Source organism: Scyliorhinus canicula, chromosome 3 (genome assembly GCF_902713615.1).
Source record: "Scyliorhinus canicula chromosome 3, sScyCan1.1, whole genome shotgun sequence".
NCBI lineage: Eukaryota > Metazoa > Chordata > Chondrichthyes > Carcharhiniformes > Scyliorhinidae > Scyliorhinus > Scyliorhinus canicula.
In genome coordinates, this window is record NC_052148.1 from 257,126,173 (window position 1) to 257,145,217 (window position 19,045).

The window sequence follows — 19,045 nt, forward strand, 5'->3', positions numbered from 1 at the left end:
GTTGTCTACCTCCAAGTCTGTATTTTTTCAGCTCTGCAGACTGGTATTTTCTCTTTATCTATCTGTGGATTGGTGGCTTTCTCTTTAAATCTGTGTCTGCCTTTCCCCCTCAGAGTCTGTCCCTTTGTTTGAGCCTTGTGCCTGTGTGGTTCTGTCTGTCTCATTCTCTCTGAGTTTGTGTCTGGGGTGTCTCTCTCTCTGAGTCTTTCTCAGATTGTGTGTGTGTGTCTGTCTCTCTCTGATTCTGTGTCTGGGGTGTCTATATCTCTCTCAGCCTTTCTGGGATTGTTTGTGTGTGTCTGTCTCTCTCTGATTCTGTGTCTGTGGTGTCTATATATCTCTCTCAGCCTTTCTGGGATTGTCTGTGTGTGCCTGTCTCTCTCTGATTCTGTGTCTGGGGTGTCTGTCTCCCTCTGAGCCTATCTGGGATTGTGTGTGTCTCTCTCTGATTCTGTGTCTGGGGTGTCTGTCTCTCTCTCTCAGCCTTTCTGGGATTGTCTGTGTGTGTCTGTCTCTCTCTGATTCTGTGTCTGGGGTGTCTATATCTCTCTCTCAGCCTTTCTGGGATTGTCTGTGTGTGCCTGTCTCTCTCTGATTCTGTGTCTGGGGTGTCTGTCTCCCTCTGAGCCTGAGCCTATCTGGGATTGTGTGTGTGTGTGTGTGTGTGTGTCTCTCTGATTATGTGTCTGGGGTGTCTGTCTCTCTCTCTGAGCCTATCTGGGATTGTCTGTGTCTCTCACTGATTCTGTGTCTGTGTGTGTCTCTCTCTCTGGTTCTGTGTCTGGGGTGTCTGTCTCCCTCTGAGCCTTTCTGGGATTGTGTGTGTGTCTGTCTGATTCTGGGTCTGGTGTTGTCTGTCTCTGAGATCTCTCTGTTCAGGTCTGTGTATTTGGAGTCTCTTTGTCCAGCTCTGGATTTGGTGTCTCTCTCTCTCTCTGGGTTTGTGCCTGTCTCTCTCTCTCTCTCTCTGTCTGTCTGTGTGTGGTTCTGGTCTTTGTGTCTCTGATTCACGGTGAGCCGCGGTCGCGGAGCTGCGCTGGATTCCCAGCCGGGTGGGTGTTGGGGTTCCTCGGGTGGGTGCGGGTCCGGCTGTCGGCCCGGCTCGGCTGTGATCCCCGGGATAGGGCGAGTTTGAGCCGGCCCAGGTTTCCAGGCCGCTTGGGCCGCGGGAGAGGCTTGATCCGTCCGGCGTTCATCCCCTGTATCCGCAAAAGACCGAGGATTCGACACCCGACCCTTCAAACCCCAAAAAATGGCCAAGCAATGGATCAAACAGGCTTGCCAACCCCTCCCGGAATGCCCTGGAGTCTCCCGGAATTAAAGGAGAATCTCCTGACTACCGAGAGGAACCAACAACAATGATTTTGCTTTAATTCTATCTGTATGCGTTCGTTTACTAATTATAAAAGTGTAGGAAATAAGACAGTTTTGTGGGGGCAAAGCATTTAGAGTTTAGGTCGTGGTATGAAACCTCCAATGTGCCAACAGAGTTGGCAACAATACCTCAATCCTATGCATTCTCTTCCCTGAATCTTTCTTTCTGAGGTCAGTTTGAAGAGCATGTCCCACTTTTAGGGAAAGGTACCTCCTCTTCTGGAGGAGGGAGGAGCTAATGTTGGAGGAAGTCTCATTCAACAATGAATGCCGTACACACTTTGAAGAAAGTATTGGCCTATGGGTGCAGCAGAATGACTCAAATAGCAGAACATTGATTTCCATGCTTACCATAAGAAATGCTGGATCTTGTGTTAAAATCTGTGTGCCTTGCCACCCCCACCAGTCAAAAGCTGTCCACTTAGGCTTAGAGTAAGAAGATAGGGCAGCACGGTAGCATAGTGGTTAGCACAATTGCTTCACAGCTCCAAGGTCCCAGGTTTGATTCCCGGCTGGGTCACTGTCTGTGCGGAGTCTGCACGTTCTCCCCGTGTGTGCGTGGGTTTCCTCCCGGAGCTCCAGTTTCCTCCCACAGTCCAAAGATGTGCGGGTTAGGTAGATTGGCCATGCTAAATTGCCCTTAGTGTCCAAAGAGGCTAAGTGGGGGTTGCTGGGTTGTGGGGATAGGGTAGATACGTGGGCTTGAGTGGGTTGCTCATTGTAAGGGCCGGTGCAGACTCGATGGGCCGAATGGCCTCCTTCTGCACAGCAAATTCTATGATACCACTGACCCGTCCTTTTTTCAATCTGAACCATTTTTTGTGCAGGTAGCCAAGTGTTTGGAAGATGCTGGGGCTGTCAGCTGATAACCACCACCCTCCGATGCTTCAAAGGGTGATCCTGGGCCTTGTATCGCTTCTTGCTGCCCTTCTTACAGTCACCACATTCTTCAGGGTGGAGTTTCTTCACCACTTGCTTTGGTCAAAGGGACCTGAAAACAACAACAGTTCAGACTCATCGTGCCCTGATGGCCACTTCCGGCTGGGAGGAATGAAGGATTGTCTCTCCTGGCTGTCCTGTGAAATGATGCAGAGCGAGGTTACTGTGATGAAGCTGATGGGACAAGGTGCAGTCAAGCAGGTGAGCTCTCCTCCTTGCCTTAATAAAAACAGGAAATGCTGGAAATACTTGCCAGGTCAGGCAAGATCTGTGAAAAGAGAAACAGAGTTAACGTTTCAGGTCAACAACCTATCGCCAGAACTGGGAAGAGTTAGAAACGTAATAGGCTTTGACTGAGTGAAAAAGGGGAGAATGGATTACGGGAGACATTAACAAATGGGAATGGAACACGGGAGACATGGTGCAGAGCCGAAGGGATTGGTAATGGGACAAGTAAAGAAATAAAACATGTGTGTAGAGGAGGCATGAATGGCAAAACAGCTACCACCTGAAAGCACAAACAATAGTAAGGCTGAGACAGGCAAAGAAAAAGAAACAAAATGCTGGTCTGAAATTGTTGAACTTGCTGTTGAGTCCAGAAAGCTATAAAATGTTTACTGGAAAGATTAGCTACTCTTCCTCATGCTTTTTAATTTTTAAAAATTAAAAAAAATAAATGTAGAGTACCCAATTAATTTATTCCAAGTAAGAGGAAATTTGGCATGGCCAGTCCACCTACCCTGCACATCTTTGGGGTGTGGGGGTGAAACCCACGCAAACATGGGGAGAATGTGCAAACTCCACACGGCCAGTGACCCAGAGCCGGGATCGAACCTGGGACCTCAGCGCCGTGAGGCAGCAGTGCTAACCACTGCACCACCTTGTTTGTTGCCCTTCTCTTCCTCATGCTTGCATTGAATTTCATTGAAACATTGTAATAGGCCGAGCTCAGTGCGGGTTTCTGTTTTGATGAAGAGTTGGTCTGGGGAGTCGCGCTACTGGTTGTGGATTGATCGAAGCAATGCTCCTTAAAGAGACCACATGAGACTGCGCCCAAATAAAAGTCATTGATGTTGGCTCGTCTGGGCCCGAAGGGGTGCACATAGAATCTCTACAGTGCAGAAGGAGGCCAATTGGCACATTGAGTCTGCACCGACCCTCTGAAAGAGTACCCTACCTAGGCCCACTTCCCTGTAACCCAACCCAACCAAGACATCCCTGGACACTAAGCGGCACTTTAGCATGACTAATCCACCTACCCTGCGCATCTTTGGACTGTGGGAGGAAACCGTCCACATGTTGCTCTTGATTTCACAAATATCTACCCACCAGCTGCTCAGAGCTCCCTCCTTCCCTCAGATTGCCTCCCCAGCCCCCTTCTCCAAATGCTGACGTTCCATGGGGAGCTGCTGAATTTTCCACCGCTGATCCTATACACATGCCGGGCACATCCGCTTTGGCCTTTAGCTGGTGGCATCGGCGCTGGGGAAGGGGGAAATTGGTTGAACACATAGGACCCTCATTCAAGTTCTTAATAGGCAGCCTGTCTGTTTTGAGTGAGGTACTGGTCGTCCATTACATAACAGAATCAGCTAGGCCTCATTGCAGCATGTTTTTATTATCTACCACATGCCCTAACGGTAAGGCGTATCAAAGAAGCATAACAATGTCGCCTTAACTTTCATTTGAACTTAGTCGATGTTTCTATTGCGTCCTGGAATCACCTGAGCTTAAGACAAAACACGTCACTGTTTCAAAACCAGGCACAACGCTCCAATAACGTAAATTTCTGAATCTCGGTAAATTCTGTCTTTAGAAAAATAATACAAGGTTTTATGAGTGTTTGACTATATTGTAAGTGTTCATCAAAAGATAAGGGGTGCTTTGAACACAAGATTCGTTCCTACGTGATATTGCAATTTTGCTGATACGAATTAGAATTAGATTACTGTCTCATTAAGCGGTCTGTATATTTATCAGTACCTCTGTTTGCTCCGGAGGTATTCCTGGCATACTGGAAAGGAAACAAAGTGGCCCTCTCTCGACTTGCCGTCTCCGAATTCAGCAACGATTTCTTTCATGGCTTGGAGATGCTGAAAGGCCTGCAGAGTGTGTATGTGGTTAAACTGCTGGGATACTGTGAAGAAGATCACACCATTCTCACAGAGTATCACCGTTTCGGATCGTTAACCAACGTTAACTCTATTTTAGAGCAAGAGGAGCACCACAGCTTCAATACTTGGGAAGTTCGATTTCGTTTGGCCATTGAATATGCGATGATCCTGCATTTTATACACAACAGCCCTTTGGGCCCCCGGGTTATGTGTGATTCCAATGACCTGGGGAAGGCCTTGTCCCAGTACTTGTTAACTGCAGACTTGCATGTGGTAGCTAACGATTTAGATGCTTTACCCCTAGTCAATCGGAGCGCTGGCCGTTTAGTAAAATGTGGTGCCAGACAGCTGCAGGGTGACTTTGTGTCCCCAGAGCAGCTTTGGCCGTTTGGTGACGACCTTCCATTTTCTGATGACCTCATGCCCCCATATGATGAGAAGACGGATATATGGAAGATTCCGGATGTTACGGATTTCCTGCTGGGGCAGGTCGAAGGAAGTGATGTTCTCAGGCTCCATTTGTTTCAGCTGCACCAGGACTGTAAGAGAAATTTACCACAGCAGAGGCCTTCAGCACTGAGGGTTGTCCAGACCTATAAAGCTGTTTATACGTCACTGACACAGGAGTCACAACTGTCTGGTACTCACAGCGGTACGTCACGTGATTTATAATTAATGGTGAGATTCTGTTCTAATAGCATACAGGTATTTTGATAGTATTGAAAATAATGGCGAGGGTGGGGTTGGGGGGGGGGGGGGGGGGGGGGGGGTAGGCAAGTGGTATGGGACAGATGGGGAGATACTGTTCCCACTCATGAAAGAGTTGTGAACGAGGGGGCAAAGATTTAAAGTAATTGGCAAAAGAAGTAATTGGGGCGGCATGGTGGCACAGCGGTTAGCACTGCTGCCTGACAGCCCCAGGGTCCCGGGTTCAATTCCGGCCTCAGGTGACTGTGTGGAGTTTGCACTTTCTCCCCGTGTCTGCGTGGGTTTCCTCCGGGTGCTCCGGTTTCCTCCCACAGTCCAAAGATGTGCAGGTTAGGTGGATTGGCTGTGATAAATTGCCCCTTGGTGTCCAAAAGGTTAGGTCGGGTTACGGGGATAGGGCGGAAGCCTGGGCTTATGTGGGGTGCTCTTTCCAAGGGCCGGTGCAGACTTGATGGACAGTATGGCCTCCTTCTGCACTGTAAATTCTATGATAAGCAATGGCAACATGAATAAAAACATTTTCAGCCGGTGAGTATAGAATGCGCTGCCTGAGGGTTTGGTGGAGGCACTTTCAATCGAGGCTTTGAAAAGGGAATTAGACTGTTATCTGAAAAGGAAGAATGTGCAGGTTTAGGGGGAGAAGGTGAGAGATTGGCACTAACTGCATTGCTCATTTGGAGAGCGGATGCAGACTTGATGGTCCGCCTTCTGTGCTGTAACATTTCCGTGATTCTATGAGGATGCTGTAATTTAACTCAAATAAAATCTTTTTTTTTAATAAACACCCGTTGTCAATCTGTAAGATCCTGAATAATCCAAAGATAGACCAACAGGTAACAGCGGCTTTCATCTCCACGGTTGATATTATTCAAAAAGGTGTTACAACACCCGGACCAGAACCCAATTTATATTCCTTTTTAATCTGAGGCAAACTCCTCTTAATATCTCCAACTGGACCTCTTTTGCCTTGACCACCTGTGGCTTTCTCATTTCCCCAGTTTCTATCCTTCACAGATTGAAATTAATGTTGAAAACCAAACCTTGATTTATGAACTAATTCAAAATCATCTGCCATTTCTGCGGCCTGTCTAGCAATTTTAACCCATTGCTCTTCCACATGAGTTCTCACTACTGGGGGAAGTGAATCTTTAAATTCCTCCAAAATAACCGTTTCCCAAAGAGCATCAAATATTTGGTCTATTTTTAATACTCTTATCCACCTATCAAAATTGTTTTGTTTGATTCTTTGAAATTCTATGTTCAAATAATGAAACAAAACCAATTTAATATAATACTATTAATGAAATGAAGCTTCCACACTCTTCTGAGCTACAGATAATAATTAAGTAATATTGAATCTGTCTAGCAGTACTCAATAATCAAAATAGTCACTAACTACACTATGGTCTAACCTCATGTTAACTCTGTCTAATCTAATCTTCTAATGCCGTCACCATGCTTTCTCCTTATGCTACTCCCAGAATTTCCTCAGGGTCTGACTTAAATACAGAGAAGTGGTAACGCCCTCTTGTGTTTGATTTACACAGAGATGTAATTATTAACCCTTCACTAACCTGACTGTATACATATCAATACAACCCCCACAACCCAAAAGATGTGCAGGGTAGATGGATTGGCCACACTAAATTGCCCCTTAATTGGAACAAAAATAATTGGATACTCACTGTGAAAATCTCCTAATTGCCACAATCCGGGGCCTGTTCGGGTACATGGAGGGAGAATTCAGAATGTCCAAATTACGTAACAACCATGTCTTCCGGGACTTGTGGGAGGAAACCGGAGCACCCGGACGAAACCCATGCAGACACAGATTCCCCACAGACAGTGACCCAAGCCAGGAATCGAACCTTCGTTATGATCATGGCTGATCATCCAATTTAATAAGCTAATCCTGCCTTCCCCTCATATCCTTTAATCCCTTTCGTCCCAAGAACTATATCTGACTCCTTATTGAAAACATACAATGCTTTTGACTCAAGTACTTTGTGTGGTTGAGAATTCCACAGGCTCACCACTCTCTGGGTGAAGAAACTTTTCCTCATCTCTGTCCTAAATGGTTTACCCCTGGTGCTGGACTCCCCCAACATCAGAAACATGGGTGCTTTAAATTTATTTAAAAAAAGAGAGGAATGCCTCTTCGGAATTCGAATTTGTAAATTCTAGGTAGTTCAGTTGTTGGCAATTTGCTTGTAAATTGGCTTTGAACTCTAGCTTTCTGAAGCCCCCCCCCCTTCTAGTTAAAGAATAAAGGTTTAGCCCAGAGCACAATAAGAATGCATTCACCCTCCTCAGAGTTTCCTCCCACAGCGTAGCCTCCAACTCCCTACCAAACTCTTCCTTGCACTTCACTACCCTATCGGAACTTCCTCCCAATCCATCAGCTCCTTGCAAATTTCTGACACTCTCCTACCCCTGTTCTTGACACCACCTTGCCCTGCAGCCCCTGGGGTGGCAGGTGAGGAAAAGACGGTACCTGCTTCCGGACAAAATCCCTCACCTGCAAATACCGGAACCCATTCCTGGTGTGCAACTCAAACCACTGCACCAACCCCTTCAAGTTCAGAAAGCTGCTCTCAACGAACATACCCCCAAACTGCTCAATCCCCGCCCGTTGCCACCCCTGAAACCCCCATCCGGTACCCCGGAACAAACTAGTGTTTCCCACAGATTGGTGCCCAAAACAAGGCCCCGTACAGCCTCAGGTGCTGCCGCCACTATCGCCACAGCCTCAGATCCGCCACCACCACTGGGTTTGTGAAGTACCTGGCCGGCGAGAACGGCAAAGACGCTGTCAACAAAGCCTCCAAACTCGTGTCCTTTCAAGAGGCTACCTCCATCCGCTCCCATACCGACCCATCCGCCACTACCCACTTCCTCACCATGGCTATATTCGCCGCCCACCTCTAACTGGCACCCACCTCCCCCACTGGACCCTGCTCCAGCAGCACCTTCTTCATCGGCGGGGCTTTACCCTCCCCCAAACATACCAGAAATTAGCGCATTCAGCCTCCTGAAAAACGCCTAGGGAGTGAAGATCGAGAGATTCTTCTCCTGCCCCCTCGCTTGAATCGGAAAAAACTCGCTCTTCCCCATATTCAATTTGTATCCTGAAGACAGGCTGAATTCCTTCAAAATACCCATAATCCCCCAATACCTTCCAACGGGTTCAAAATATAAAGCATTAAGTTGTCCGCGTACAGCGAAACCCTGAAATACGATGTACCCTGAAATATTCCGAACTCGCCCGCTTCGTTCGCACACTCGCTGTCGGCGCCCGGTACAACAGCTGGACCCAATCCACAAACCCCTGCCCAAACCCAAACCGCACCAGCACCTCCCACAATTAGTCCCGCTGCACCGGTTATAGGCCTTCTCTGCATCCATGGCGACCACCACCTCCACACTTCATCCCTCCAGGGGCATCATTACAACATTTAGCAGCCGCCTGATGTTGGCCGACAAATGCCTCCCCTTAACAAACCTCGTCTGGCCCTCCTCTATCACCCCCGGCACACAGCCCTCAATCCTTGAAACCAAGATCTTGGCCAGTTACTTGGCGTCCATATTTAACATCCTGTAGGACCCACACTGCTCCGTATCCTTGTCCCTCTTTAAAACTAAATAGATCGTGGCCTGTGATAGTGTCGGTGGGAGCGCCCCCAAATCTTTCGCCTCATTAAATGCCCTTACCAGCAGGGACCCAGGTCCCCCGAACACCTTTTGTAAAATTCCACTGGAAACCCATCCGGGCTGGGGGCCTTCTTCTCCTGCATTGCCCCCAGACCCTCCGCCACCTCCACCAGCCCAATAGGGGCTCCCAGTTCCTCCACCAGGTCCTCCTCCACCCTCGGGAACGCCAACCCCTCCAAAAATGCCTCATTCCTTGCACCCCCGGCTGGGGGTTCCAGCTCATAAGGTCTCTTTTAAAAATCCCCCAAACACCCCATTCACCCCCACGGGGTCCAAAACCACCTTCCCTCCCCTATCCTTCATCTTCCTGATTTTTCTCACTGCCTCTTGCTTCCTCAATTTATTTTAAATTTAGAGTACCCAATTATATTTTTTCTAATTAAGGGGCAATTTAGCGTGGCCAATCCATCTGAGCTGCACATCTTTGGGTTGTGGGAGTAAAACCCACGCAGACACGGGGAGAATGTGCAAACTCCACACGGACAGTGTCCCAGGGCTGGGATCGCACCCGGGTCCTCCGCGCCGTAGTGCTAACCACTGCACCCTGCTTCCTCAATTGATGTGCCAACATCGTACTCACCTTTTCCCCATATTCGTATATCGCCCCTTTAGCTCTAAACTGCCCCACCGCCTTACCCGTGGATATCAGCCCAAACTCCATCTGTGGTTTCCACCGCTCCCCCAGCAACCCTGCCTCCCTCTATTCCCATCCTATTCATGTATTTGTCAAGATGCCCCTTAAATGTCACTATCGTCCCTGCCTCCACCACCTCCTCCAGCAGCGAGTTCCAGGCACCCACTACCCTCTGTGTAAAAAACCTGCCTCGTACATCTCCTCTAAATCTTGCCCCTCGCACCTTAAACCTATGCCCCCTAGTAATTGCCCCCTCTACCCTGGGAAAAAGCCTCTGACTATCCACTTTGTCTATGCCCCCATAATTTTGTAGACCTCTATCAGGTCACCCCTCAACCTCCGTCGTTCCAGTGAGAACAAACCGAGTTTATTCATCCCCTCCTCATAGCTAACACCATCCATACCAGGCAACATCCAGGTTAAAGGGCTCGTCCGGGATATGAACCCGGGACCTCTCACATCTTCATGCAGCACAGGGCAGCACGGTAGCATGGTGGTTAGCATAAATGCTTCACAGCTCCAGGGTCCCAGGTTCGATTCCCGGCTGGGTCACTGGCTGTGCAGAGTCTGCACGTCCTCCCCGTGTGTGCGTGGGTTTCCTCCGGGTGCTCCGGTTTCCTCCCACAGTCCAAAGATGTGCGGGCTAGGTGGATTGGCCATGCTAAATTGCCCGTAGTGTCCTAAAAAGTAAGGTTAAGGGGGGGGGGGGGTTGTTGGGTTACGGGTATAGGGTGGATACGTGGGTTTGAGTAGGGTGACCATGGCTCGGCACAACATCGAGGGCCGAAGGGCCTGTTCTGTGCTGTACTGTTCTATGTTAAACCCCAAAGCGAAAATCTTACCCCTATACTAACACCCACCTCATAAACTCTACATCGTCCCAGTTCAGGGCATGAACATTCACCAATACCACCAACATCCACCCCAATTTCCCACTCACCACAGTGAACCTCCCCCAAGAGTCTGCCACTACACTACGTTCCCCACTTCAAAAGCTCCCATTTATTTATCAAGACCACCACCTCCCTGCTACTCCCAGAATTCCAATCCTGAGTGAAATACCTGCCCTACCCACCCTTTCCTAAGCTTAGTTTGATCCCCAATCTTCAAGTGCAATTCCTGTACAAATGTCACGTCCATCATTAGGCACCTCAGATGCGCAATGATGTGAGCCCTCTTGATCCTCAGGTTCTGTCTCCGCGATCGGTTCTCCAAATCCTCCACCATCTCCTGCAGCAGGAGAATATCCCGCATCACCCCCATCTCAACCGACATCGAAGTAGGCTGCTCCTCATGCTCCTCCACCTTCTGGATCGTCTGGCTCTGATACTCCTACCTCATCTCCACACCGTCGATCCCCGCCTTAATCGGCTCCAATGTCTTCGCCAGGTCCTCCACAGTCTCCTTTCTCTGCTGGGTGAACTTCTCATTCAAGAAGTCCACCAGCTGCTCCATAGACCACTGAGACGTTAGGGCCGGTCCCTCACCCTCCACCATCTTCCTCTCTGTCTCAGGCACAATTTGGTACTCCAACAGCTCCTTTCACTTAAAACAGCTTCTGGTCCATGAATCCACCCACTGGTGGAACACACTCTCCTTCTACCACTCCTGCACCTTTTTCCATCAGCAAGTCCACCCGGTAGCCTGGGGAAAGATCCAAAAACACCGCCACAAGCGGGAGCTACCAAATGTGCGACTACTCACACCATGGCCGCCACCAGAGGTCTCCTTCAGCCAACGACCAAACTGCTGCCTGCTGATCATCAAACAGTGAGGCTCTGTCCCAGAACGGGACCACGCCCACAAGATTACTCTGCCAATTCAGACGGAAGCCCCGCCTTGCAGATTAAGCACCACCCCTCCAAAGCCCTGCCCTGACTCAAACATCCCCACACGAAGCTACACCCACTCAATGAAGCCCTGCCCCTCTACAAAGCCCCGCCCCTGTATGAGGCCCTGGCCCTCTATGAAGCCCCACCACTCCATGAAGCCCCTCCCCTCTATGAAGCCCCACCCCTCAATGAAGTTTAGCCCCTGTATTTGAGAGCAGCACGGTAGCATGGTGAAAAGCACTGTTGCTTCACAGCTCCAGAGTCCCAGGTTCGATTCCCGGCTTGGGTCATTGTCTGTGCGGAGTCCGCACGTTCTCCCCGTGTGTGCGTGGGTTTCCTCCGGGTGCTCTGGTTTCCTCCCACAGTCCAAAGATGTGCAGGTTAGGTGGATTGGCCGTGATAAATTGCCCTGAGTGTCCAAAATTGCCCTTAGTGTTGGGTGGGGTGACTGGGTTATGGGGATAGGGTGGAGGTGTGGGCTTGGGTAGGGTGCTCTTTCCAAGAGCCGGTGCAGACTCGATGGGCTGAATGGCCTCCTTCTGCACTGTAAATTCTGAGTATGTGGCCCCGCCTACCTACGAAGCCCTGCCCCTCCAAGCCCCGTCCCTCTATGTGGACCCACCCCTCTGTGAAGCCCCGCCCCTCCCCATGGCCCCGCCCCTCAGACGCTCCGCCCTGGGGGCGGATCCAGGGCCGGCCTCGGGTTTGAAGCGGTGGCCGCTGATAAAGCGCCGATTGTGTGGCCGGCGGAAGACGAGCGGAAGCAGGCGGGCCGGAGCGGAGCGGAGCGAGGGGACAGCAGCAACAGCAGCAGGGCGGCCGGCAGAGCCGATGGAGCCGGGCGGCCTGAGTGTGAAGCTGGGCCTGGGGGCTGTGCTGCTGTCCGCACTCATTCTGCCGGGCGGCCTGAAGCTGCCCGGGGTCGAGTCACAGGGTAAGGCCGGTGGAGCAGCTCCGTCCCGGGGCCCCGCGGAGGGTGGGAGGGGGGGTTTTGAGCAGGTAACTGGCTGGTTGTTGATGGTATGCAGGGTCCTGACAATGGCTGAGGGACGGTTTGGAGGGGCCTGTGCTCGGGGAGGGATGTGTGTTGATGTCCTCTGGATGTGATGGTGGGGAGTACAATGCTTGGGAGACTTTTTCTGGATATTTTCCAGGGGATTCAAGCTAGAAATAAAAGTGATGTCCGTCCATGTGCATGTTTGATTATTCATCACATCTGGTTCTCATTCCCACACTACTTTTTTATCCTGCCCTTTGTGCATTTCCAGTTTTTGTGAAAACTGTTTAAAATCTGAAACTTAATCTGGAGTGTTTTGTCACGTCTGTCGAGAGAGAATCGTCAGTCAGTGTTTTTGATTTGGTCCCTTCAGCAGACCTAGGAAGGTGAAAAATGAAAGATTTCAAGTAGGCATTGAGCAGAAATGCAGAAGAGTAATGGTGAGCTGAAGCATAATGTACTTGAAAGCGAAACAGATGGTTAGGTGGCTGAGGTATTTTGTATAAGGTAATACATTTGTTTCCTGAGTCACTTGAGCCTGAAATACAGGCTGACATTTCAGTTTTGTGGGGCAGCTGCAAAAAAAAAGTGAGGGTCAAGATTTGGAAAAGAAAGACTGGCTTGCTTTGATGTAGAGCATTTTGCAACCTCAGTACATTCTAAGGCACTTTGCAGAAATTTAAATCATTTGGAATTGTAGTCAGAAGTGTGACGACCAGATTGTGCCTCGTAAGCTCACAAACAGCTACGTGATAATGACCAAATCATTTTTCTTTGTGTTGATTGAAGTTTGAATATTGGCCAGGACACTGGGGAGAGTAGAATGCTCCTGTTCCTTGGTGCAAACATGCAAGAGAGCAAACAGACAGGGCTCCACTTTAATGACCCATCCAATAGTGGGTCAACCTTGATTTTCCTGCTCCTGTCTCAAGTGGGAGGTGAAGCAACAACATTGTAACAAGCGATTCAAGAATGTTACCCACTAAACCATGGCTAATACTTGTCTCTCAATTAATGTCCAAAACAGATTTATGGTCTGTTATTCCATTGCGGTTTGTTTCAGGTTGCAGTGTGTAAAATTGCCTGTTGTGTTTATATTCTAACAACTGGGGAGGGTTTTGGGGCAGTCGGGAATACTCCTGCTGTTGGCGTTTGTTGATTTTCTTTGTCACGTGTTCTGGATGGGTTGACTGTTAATCTGATTGTACAGGTTATTTTGAGTTTATGTCCTGTTTAACCCAGCCAGGGAGTGAACTCTGATGCCCGAGCGTAGAAGCTGTTGGAAATGAGATGAGAATTGGCTATAATCAGTTGCAAGTCAATTTCCTCAAATGTATAGGCAATATTGACAGGGGTGTGACTTACAAGTGTATACAAGTGCACTGAGAAGTGTGCTGACTGTCTTAGGTTGGATTTAAGTTAGAGATAGGTTAGCTAGTTGGAACACCTTTAACTCCTTGCTCATTGCTTACCAGATTCAATGCTGTCTCATTATGGACGTATCACTAACTCCGGATGAGTCGACTAAGGCCCTCGAAGTGTAAAACACTTGGAAGCGACCGCTTACCGGCTGTGTTGTATTTGACTCTCTCTCTGAGACTAGATTGGACCATATTTGTTGGAGGCAGACGAGAGTGTGCTTCTGGCACGTCAGAATCTGAGGAAAGGCATCATTGCCCTCATCTGCAATTGGTGGGCAAGGGGAAGAAATTAGAAATTAGCAAACGGTTTCACTGTTGAATGTGGATTATAAAATTCTGTCCAAGCTCATTGCCAATCGTGTCAAGTTGGAGTTGGTGATCCACCCTGACCAGACCTGCGCTGTACCGGTAGGAAGATTTTTGATAGACATTTGTATCCCTGTAGCACAGTGGGTAGCACTGTTGCTTCACATCTCCAGGGACCCAGGTTTGATTCCTGGCTTGGATCACTATCTGTGTGGAGTCTGCACGTTCTCCCCGTGTCAGCGTGGGTTTCCTCTGGGTGCTCTGGTTTCCTCTCTCAAGTCCCGAAAGACGTGCTGTTAGGTGAATTAGACATTCTGAATTCTCCCTCTGTGTACCTGAACAGGTGCCGGAATGTGGCGACATGGGTTTTTCACTAACTTATTGCAGAGTTAATGTAAGCCTACTTGTGACAATAAAGATTATATTTTAAAACATCCCTGAGTAGCACATGGCTGTGTGGAACAAGGCTCTGATATCTCCCTCATCAGCCTGGACTCGGAGATGGCCTTTGACAGAATATTGAACACCTACATGATGGATGTGCTCTAGAGAATGGGATTTGGGGACGGAATCTCAATTGGATCCAACTGCTCTACACAAACATCAGCCCAGTCTTAATCAATGTGTGGGAATCGGAAAACTTTCCAATGAAATCTGGCATTGGGCAGGACTGCCCTCTCCCGTTCTGTTCCTTGTTGTGCAGAACCATTTGCTGAGTTCATCAGGAAGAATTCGGGCATAAGAGGAGTGACGATTCCAGGCAACCGAGGCACTCGAGTCAAAGCCTCCCTGTACGTGGATGACATCACTGTCTTCTGCTGTTCCTGCACAGACTGATCAGCATCTGTGATCGGTTCGAACTGGCCTTGGGTGCCAAGCTACATCGCAGCAAGAGCAAGGTCATGTTTTGGCTGACCGATCCCTTGTCTCCTTCACTGTCCGGTCAGACAGGCGGAAAGTGATGCGGGTATGGTTCTGAGGGCCTAGGGCATGAGTTAGGAATTGGAAGAGGCGAGTAGGCATTATGAACCAAACATTCGTCTGTGGGAGCGATGCTCTCTCTCCATTGCAGGTAAGAACTTAGTTATCAGGTGTTGAGGCACTTTCGGTGTTGCATGTCTGGCTCATACCTCACCCCTGTGCTGTGGCAATCATCCGAGTCATTTTCTGCTTCATCCAAGCAGTTGGACCGTGCCGTAGTACCACCTGTCCTTCGTAGAGAACGTTATGCCGAGAAACCCCTTCGACCACAAGTTTTACAGGTCTGCACGTAATGTCCTAGAAGCCCTTCGGGAAAAGGAGATGGTAGATCCAGTCAGATGGTACCATGAGCATACTGTCAATCATTTGACAGAATGCCTCATCAGCAGAACTTTCAAACCAGCACCATGTTCTAGCTTGGCTGATGGTGAGAGAGGCCCTTCTCGTCGGATCCTTCCTACACACCTGGAGTCTCACCCCATCTGCGCGTTGCCCTCTAGTTGACTGTGGTGGGAAAGAGACCGCTGTCCACCTTGTGTCTGCCTTTGCAAAGAAGGTCTGGCGAGAGATGGGGTGATTTTTGTCGAGTTTCATCCTGAGGCGCTCCGTGACATAGGATCCTGTGCTGTATGGGCTGTAGGATTCTGCGCACTATGGGCTGTTTCCAGGGACGCACACCGAGACAAACATCAGCTGTTGCTGGAGGATCCTCAACTTGATGAGATATGCCCAAAACCTGTTCGTCCAGTACCAAGAGTTGCCCCCAAGAGTTGACGACTGGCACATTCCAAACACCAGGATTATGTGCTGGGGGATGCATTGAAGCTTGGAACAGCCACTGCAGAGATGCCATGGGGTACGGTCACTGTCTGACCTTTCAGTCATTGGGAACTGAGGGGAAGGAATTGCATAGGACTCCCTTGGGCTGTATGTACACAGTGAACATCACGTGTACCACAAGAGTGCAACTTAAATACCTTTGCACCATTTGTAATGGCCGCTTTGATATGTCTGTATTGAAGCACCTCAAGTGAAACATGATGTATGTAGAGAAGCTAAATATTATTGTACTTTGTGTGATGGCAGTTTTGAAATGCTTGTAATGTTCTTTCTGATATTTTACAAATAAAGTATATTTTTGTAAAAATAATTTAATCTGTCTCTCTGCCTTTTGGCTAAGATCAAGCAGAGGATTGTTAGATCGGGTTTAGTGCCTGTTCTTGTCAACTTGGATCTAGTGTGTATCTCTTGTGGGCACCGTGAATTGGATTCAATTTGAATTTGCTTTTGGAGTAAACCAGGAGGTGGATTAGGGGCTTGCCCTGCCCACTCTGTGCATTAGCTTTGTAAACCTTGAGAAAGGAATTTTAAAAAAAAAAAAAATAGTTTAAATGCTGGTTGATTAAACAATTTTGGGGCGCACTATACCATATGTATCGAAACATACATAGGAGCAGGAGGAGGCCCAAAGGTTTACTCCTTATCCTCAAACCATGACCCCTAGTTCTGGACCCCCCTACCATAGGGAACATTCTTTCTGAATCTATCCTGTCTAATCGTGTTAGAATTTTGAAAGTTTCTATGAGATCCTCTCTCGCTCTTCAAAACTCCAATGAATATAATCCTAACCGATTTAGTGTCGCCTCGTATGACAGTACCACCATCCCAGGAATCAGTCTGGTAAACCTTTGCTGGACTCCCTCCATAGCAAGAACATCCTTCCTCAGATAAGGACACTGAAACTGCTCACAATACTCCAGGTGTGGCCTCACCAACACCCTATACTCAAATCCTCTTGGTAGAATGCCAACATACATGGTTGAAGCAGAAAACTGGTTTAACAGCCACTTGTATTTTTTTTCCTTATTTCCTGCTATATAAAAGGGAGATAAAAACATCTGGTATTCCTGAATTAAAAAGAGCTTGCAGAGCAGGGGCGAGCTTGAATATGATACTTTTGGAATAGAAAATAGGAGCAGGAGGGAGGCTGTTCGAACCTGCTCCATTCATGATCATGGCCGATCACCCAACTCAATAACCTAATCCTGCCTCCCTCTCCCCCAATCCTTTGATCCCCTTTGCCCCAAGTGCTATGTCTAGATGCTTCTTGAAAACGTACAATGTTTTGGCGTCAACTACTTTCTGTGGTAACAAATTCTACAGGCTGATCACTTTCTGGGTGAAGAAATTTCTCCTCATCTCTGTCCTAAATGGTCTACCCGTATCCTCAGACTGTGAGCCCTGGTTCTGCACGCCCCCACACCGGGAACATCCTTCTTTCATCTACCTGTCTTCTCCTGTTAGAATTTTATAGGTTTCTATGCGATTACCCCTCATTCTTCTGAACTCCATCGAGTACAATCCTAACCGACTCAATTTCTCCTTGTACATCTGTCCTGCCATCCCAGGGATATGTCTGGTAAACTTTTGCTGCACTCCCTCTCAAGCAAGAACATCCTTCCTCAGATAAGGAGACCAAAACTGTGCACACTATTCCAGGTATGGCCTCACCAAGGCCCTTTTATAATTGCAGCAAGACATCCCTGCTCCTGTACTCTAATCCTCTTGCCATGGAAGCCAGCATACCATTTGCCTTCTTTACCACCTGCATGCTTACCTTCAGTGACTGGTGTATGAGGACACCCAGGTCTCATTGCACGTTCCCCTTTCCTAATTTATGGCCATTCAGATAATAATCTGCCTTCCTGTTTTTGCTACCAACGTGGATAACCTCGCATTTATCCAAATTCTAACTGCAACTGCCATTCATTTGCCCACTTGCTCAACTTGTCCAAGTCACACTGGAGGATCTCTGCATCCTCCTGACAGCTCACTCTCTCACCCAACTGTGTCATCTGCAAATGTGGAGAGACAACATTTTGTTCGTTCTTCCAAATCATTAATGTGTATTGCGAATAGCTGGAGTTCCAGCACCAAACCCTGCAGTCCCCCACTAGTCACTGCCTGCCATTTGGAAAATGACCTGTTAATTCCTACTCTTGAAGTATTGCACCTGCACAACAGCATTTTAAAAGTTGTAGTTAATGGTTTCACTGTGGCAGTTTATAAGCATATTGCGTCTGTCAAAGGGCAACAGAAGTCTTTGAATGATTTAATGAGGTAATGGCATTCTCACCTCCCGAGTTGCAAGGTTGTGGTTTCTACTCCATTTCAGCTGAGGAAGAGCTGCAGTTTTGTTAGTGCTGTTTCTCTGGTGAGGTGTTAAACCAAACCCATATACGCTTTCTAAACTGGGGGTAATCTTGTGATACTACTTTGGGGATAACCCTTGCTCTTCCTCAATGTCCCAGCCAAAACTTATTGTTTAATTAAAACTTCTAAAAAAAATAAAGATGTGGCCATTATATTCCTGTTTTGTGGGAGTTTGCTGTATGCAAATTTACTTGAGCTTCCTATGTTACCTTGTAACCACGCTGTGATCAAAAAAAATTGGTAGATATTGTGTTTTATACCTGTTTCAGTAAGTTTTTTTTTAAAAAGCATGTGTTCTGGTGCATGTTTGTTGCAGTAATATTAAAGAATCTAGGTTAAGGTATCCAAATTATATGCCTGCTAAATGTAAATAAGAGGTCAGAAAGTGAGGTTAGGATTAATTTTAGCCATTTGCTTGATGCAGAGATATGCCTAATGCAGCATTGTGATAATTGCTAGAGATTCCCTGGAGTGTAGATGATTTATGCAGGAGTGGCGTTTAGTTCTAACTAAACAGGTCATGGAATATAATGGGATGCAGATGATGTAATTAGTGGGAGGAGCCAGGTCTGTGTAGTTTTGCAGTCTGCTTTTAAGTTGAACAGTTTTCCCCCACTGCTGTTGGGTTGAGCAGAAGCTTCTGACAACGTGGACGGATTTTCAGGTTGCTATTGAAAGGTTCTCTTTCCAACAAAACATGTTCTGGTCGATAAAGTGGCATTTGAGCTGAATTTGGGTTGCTGGTGTGAGTATTTATAGTGTAGGTGTAAGGCATAGGTTTGAGTTTTTCCTTGTGTTTAAGAACTTTTTAAACT

The 19,045-nt window shown here is 48.0% G+C and overlaps 1 protein-coding gene across 5 annotated transcripts in view; it reads left to right on the forward strand.

The window, feature by feature from the left end:
• Window positions 1-757: 757 nt before the first annotated feature.
• Window positions 758-19,045, forward strand: part of hgsnat (heparan-alpha-glucosaminide N-acetyltransferase) — a 61,248-nt gene continuing 42,960 nt past the window's right edge. Inside the window, exons 1-3 of one of the 5 annotated variants that reach the window (XM_038792643.1) lie at window positions 758-1,052; window positions 2,202-2,514; window positions 4,314-5,079. In XM_038792643.1, coding sequence (XP_038648571.1) covers window positions 2,221-2,514; window positions 4,314-5,079 — 1,060 coding nt within the window. In that variant the 5' untranslated portion in view covers window positions 758-1,052; window positions 2,202-2,220. Of the gene's footprint in view, window positions 1,053-2,201; window positions 2,515-4,313; window positions 5,080-12,005; window positions 12,247-19,045 lie in introns of those variants that run through there. The other 4 variants (XM_038792640.1, XM_038792641.1, XM_038792642.1 and 1 more) reach the window with 4 other exon arrangements.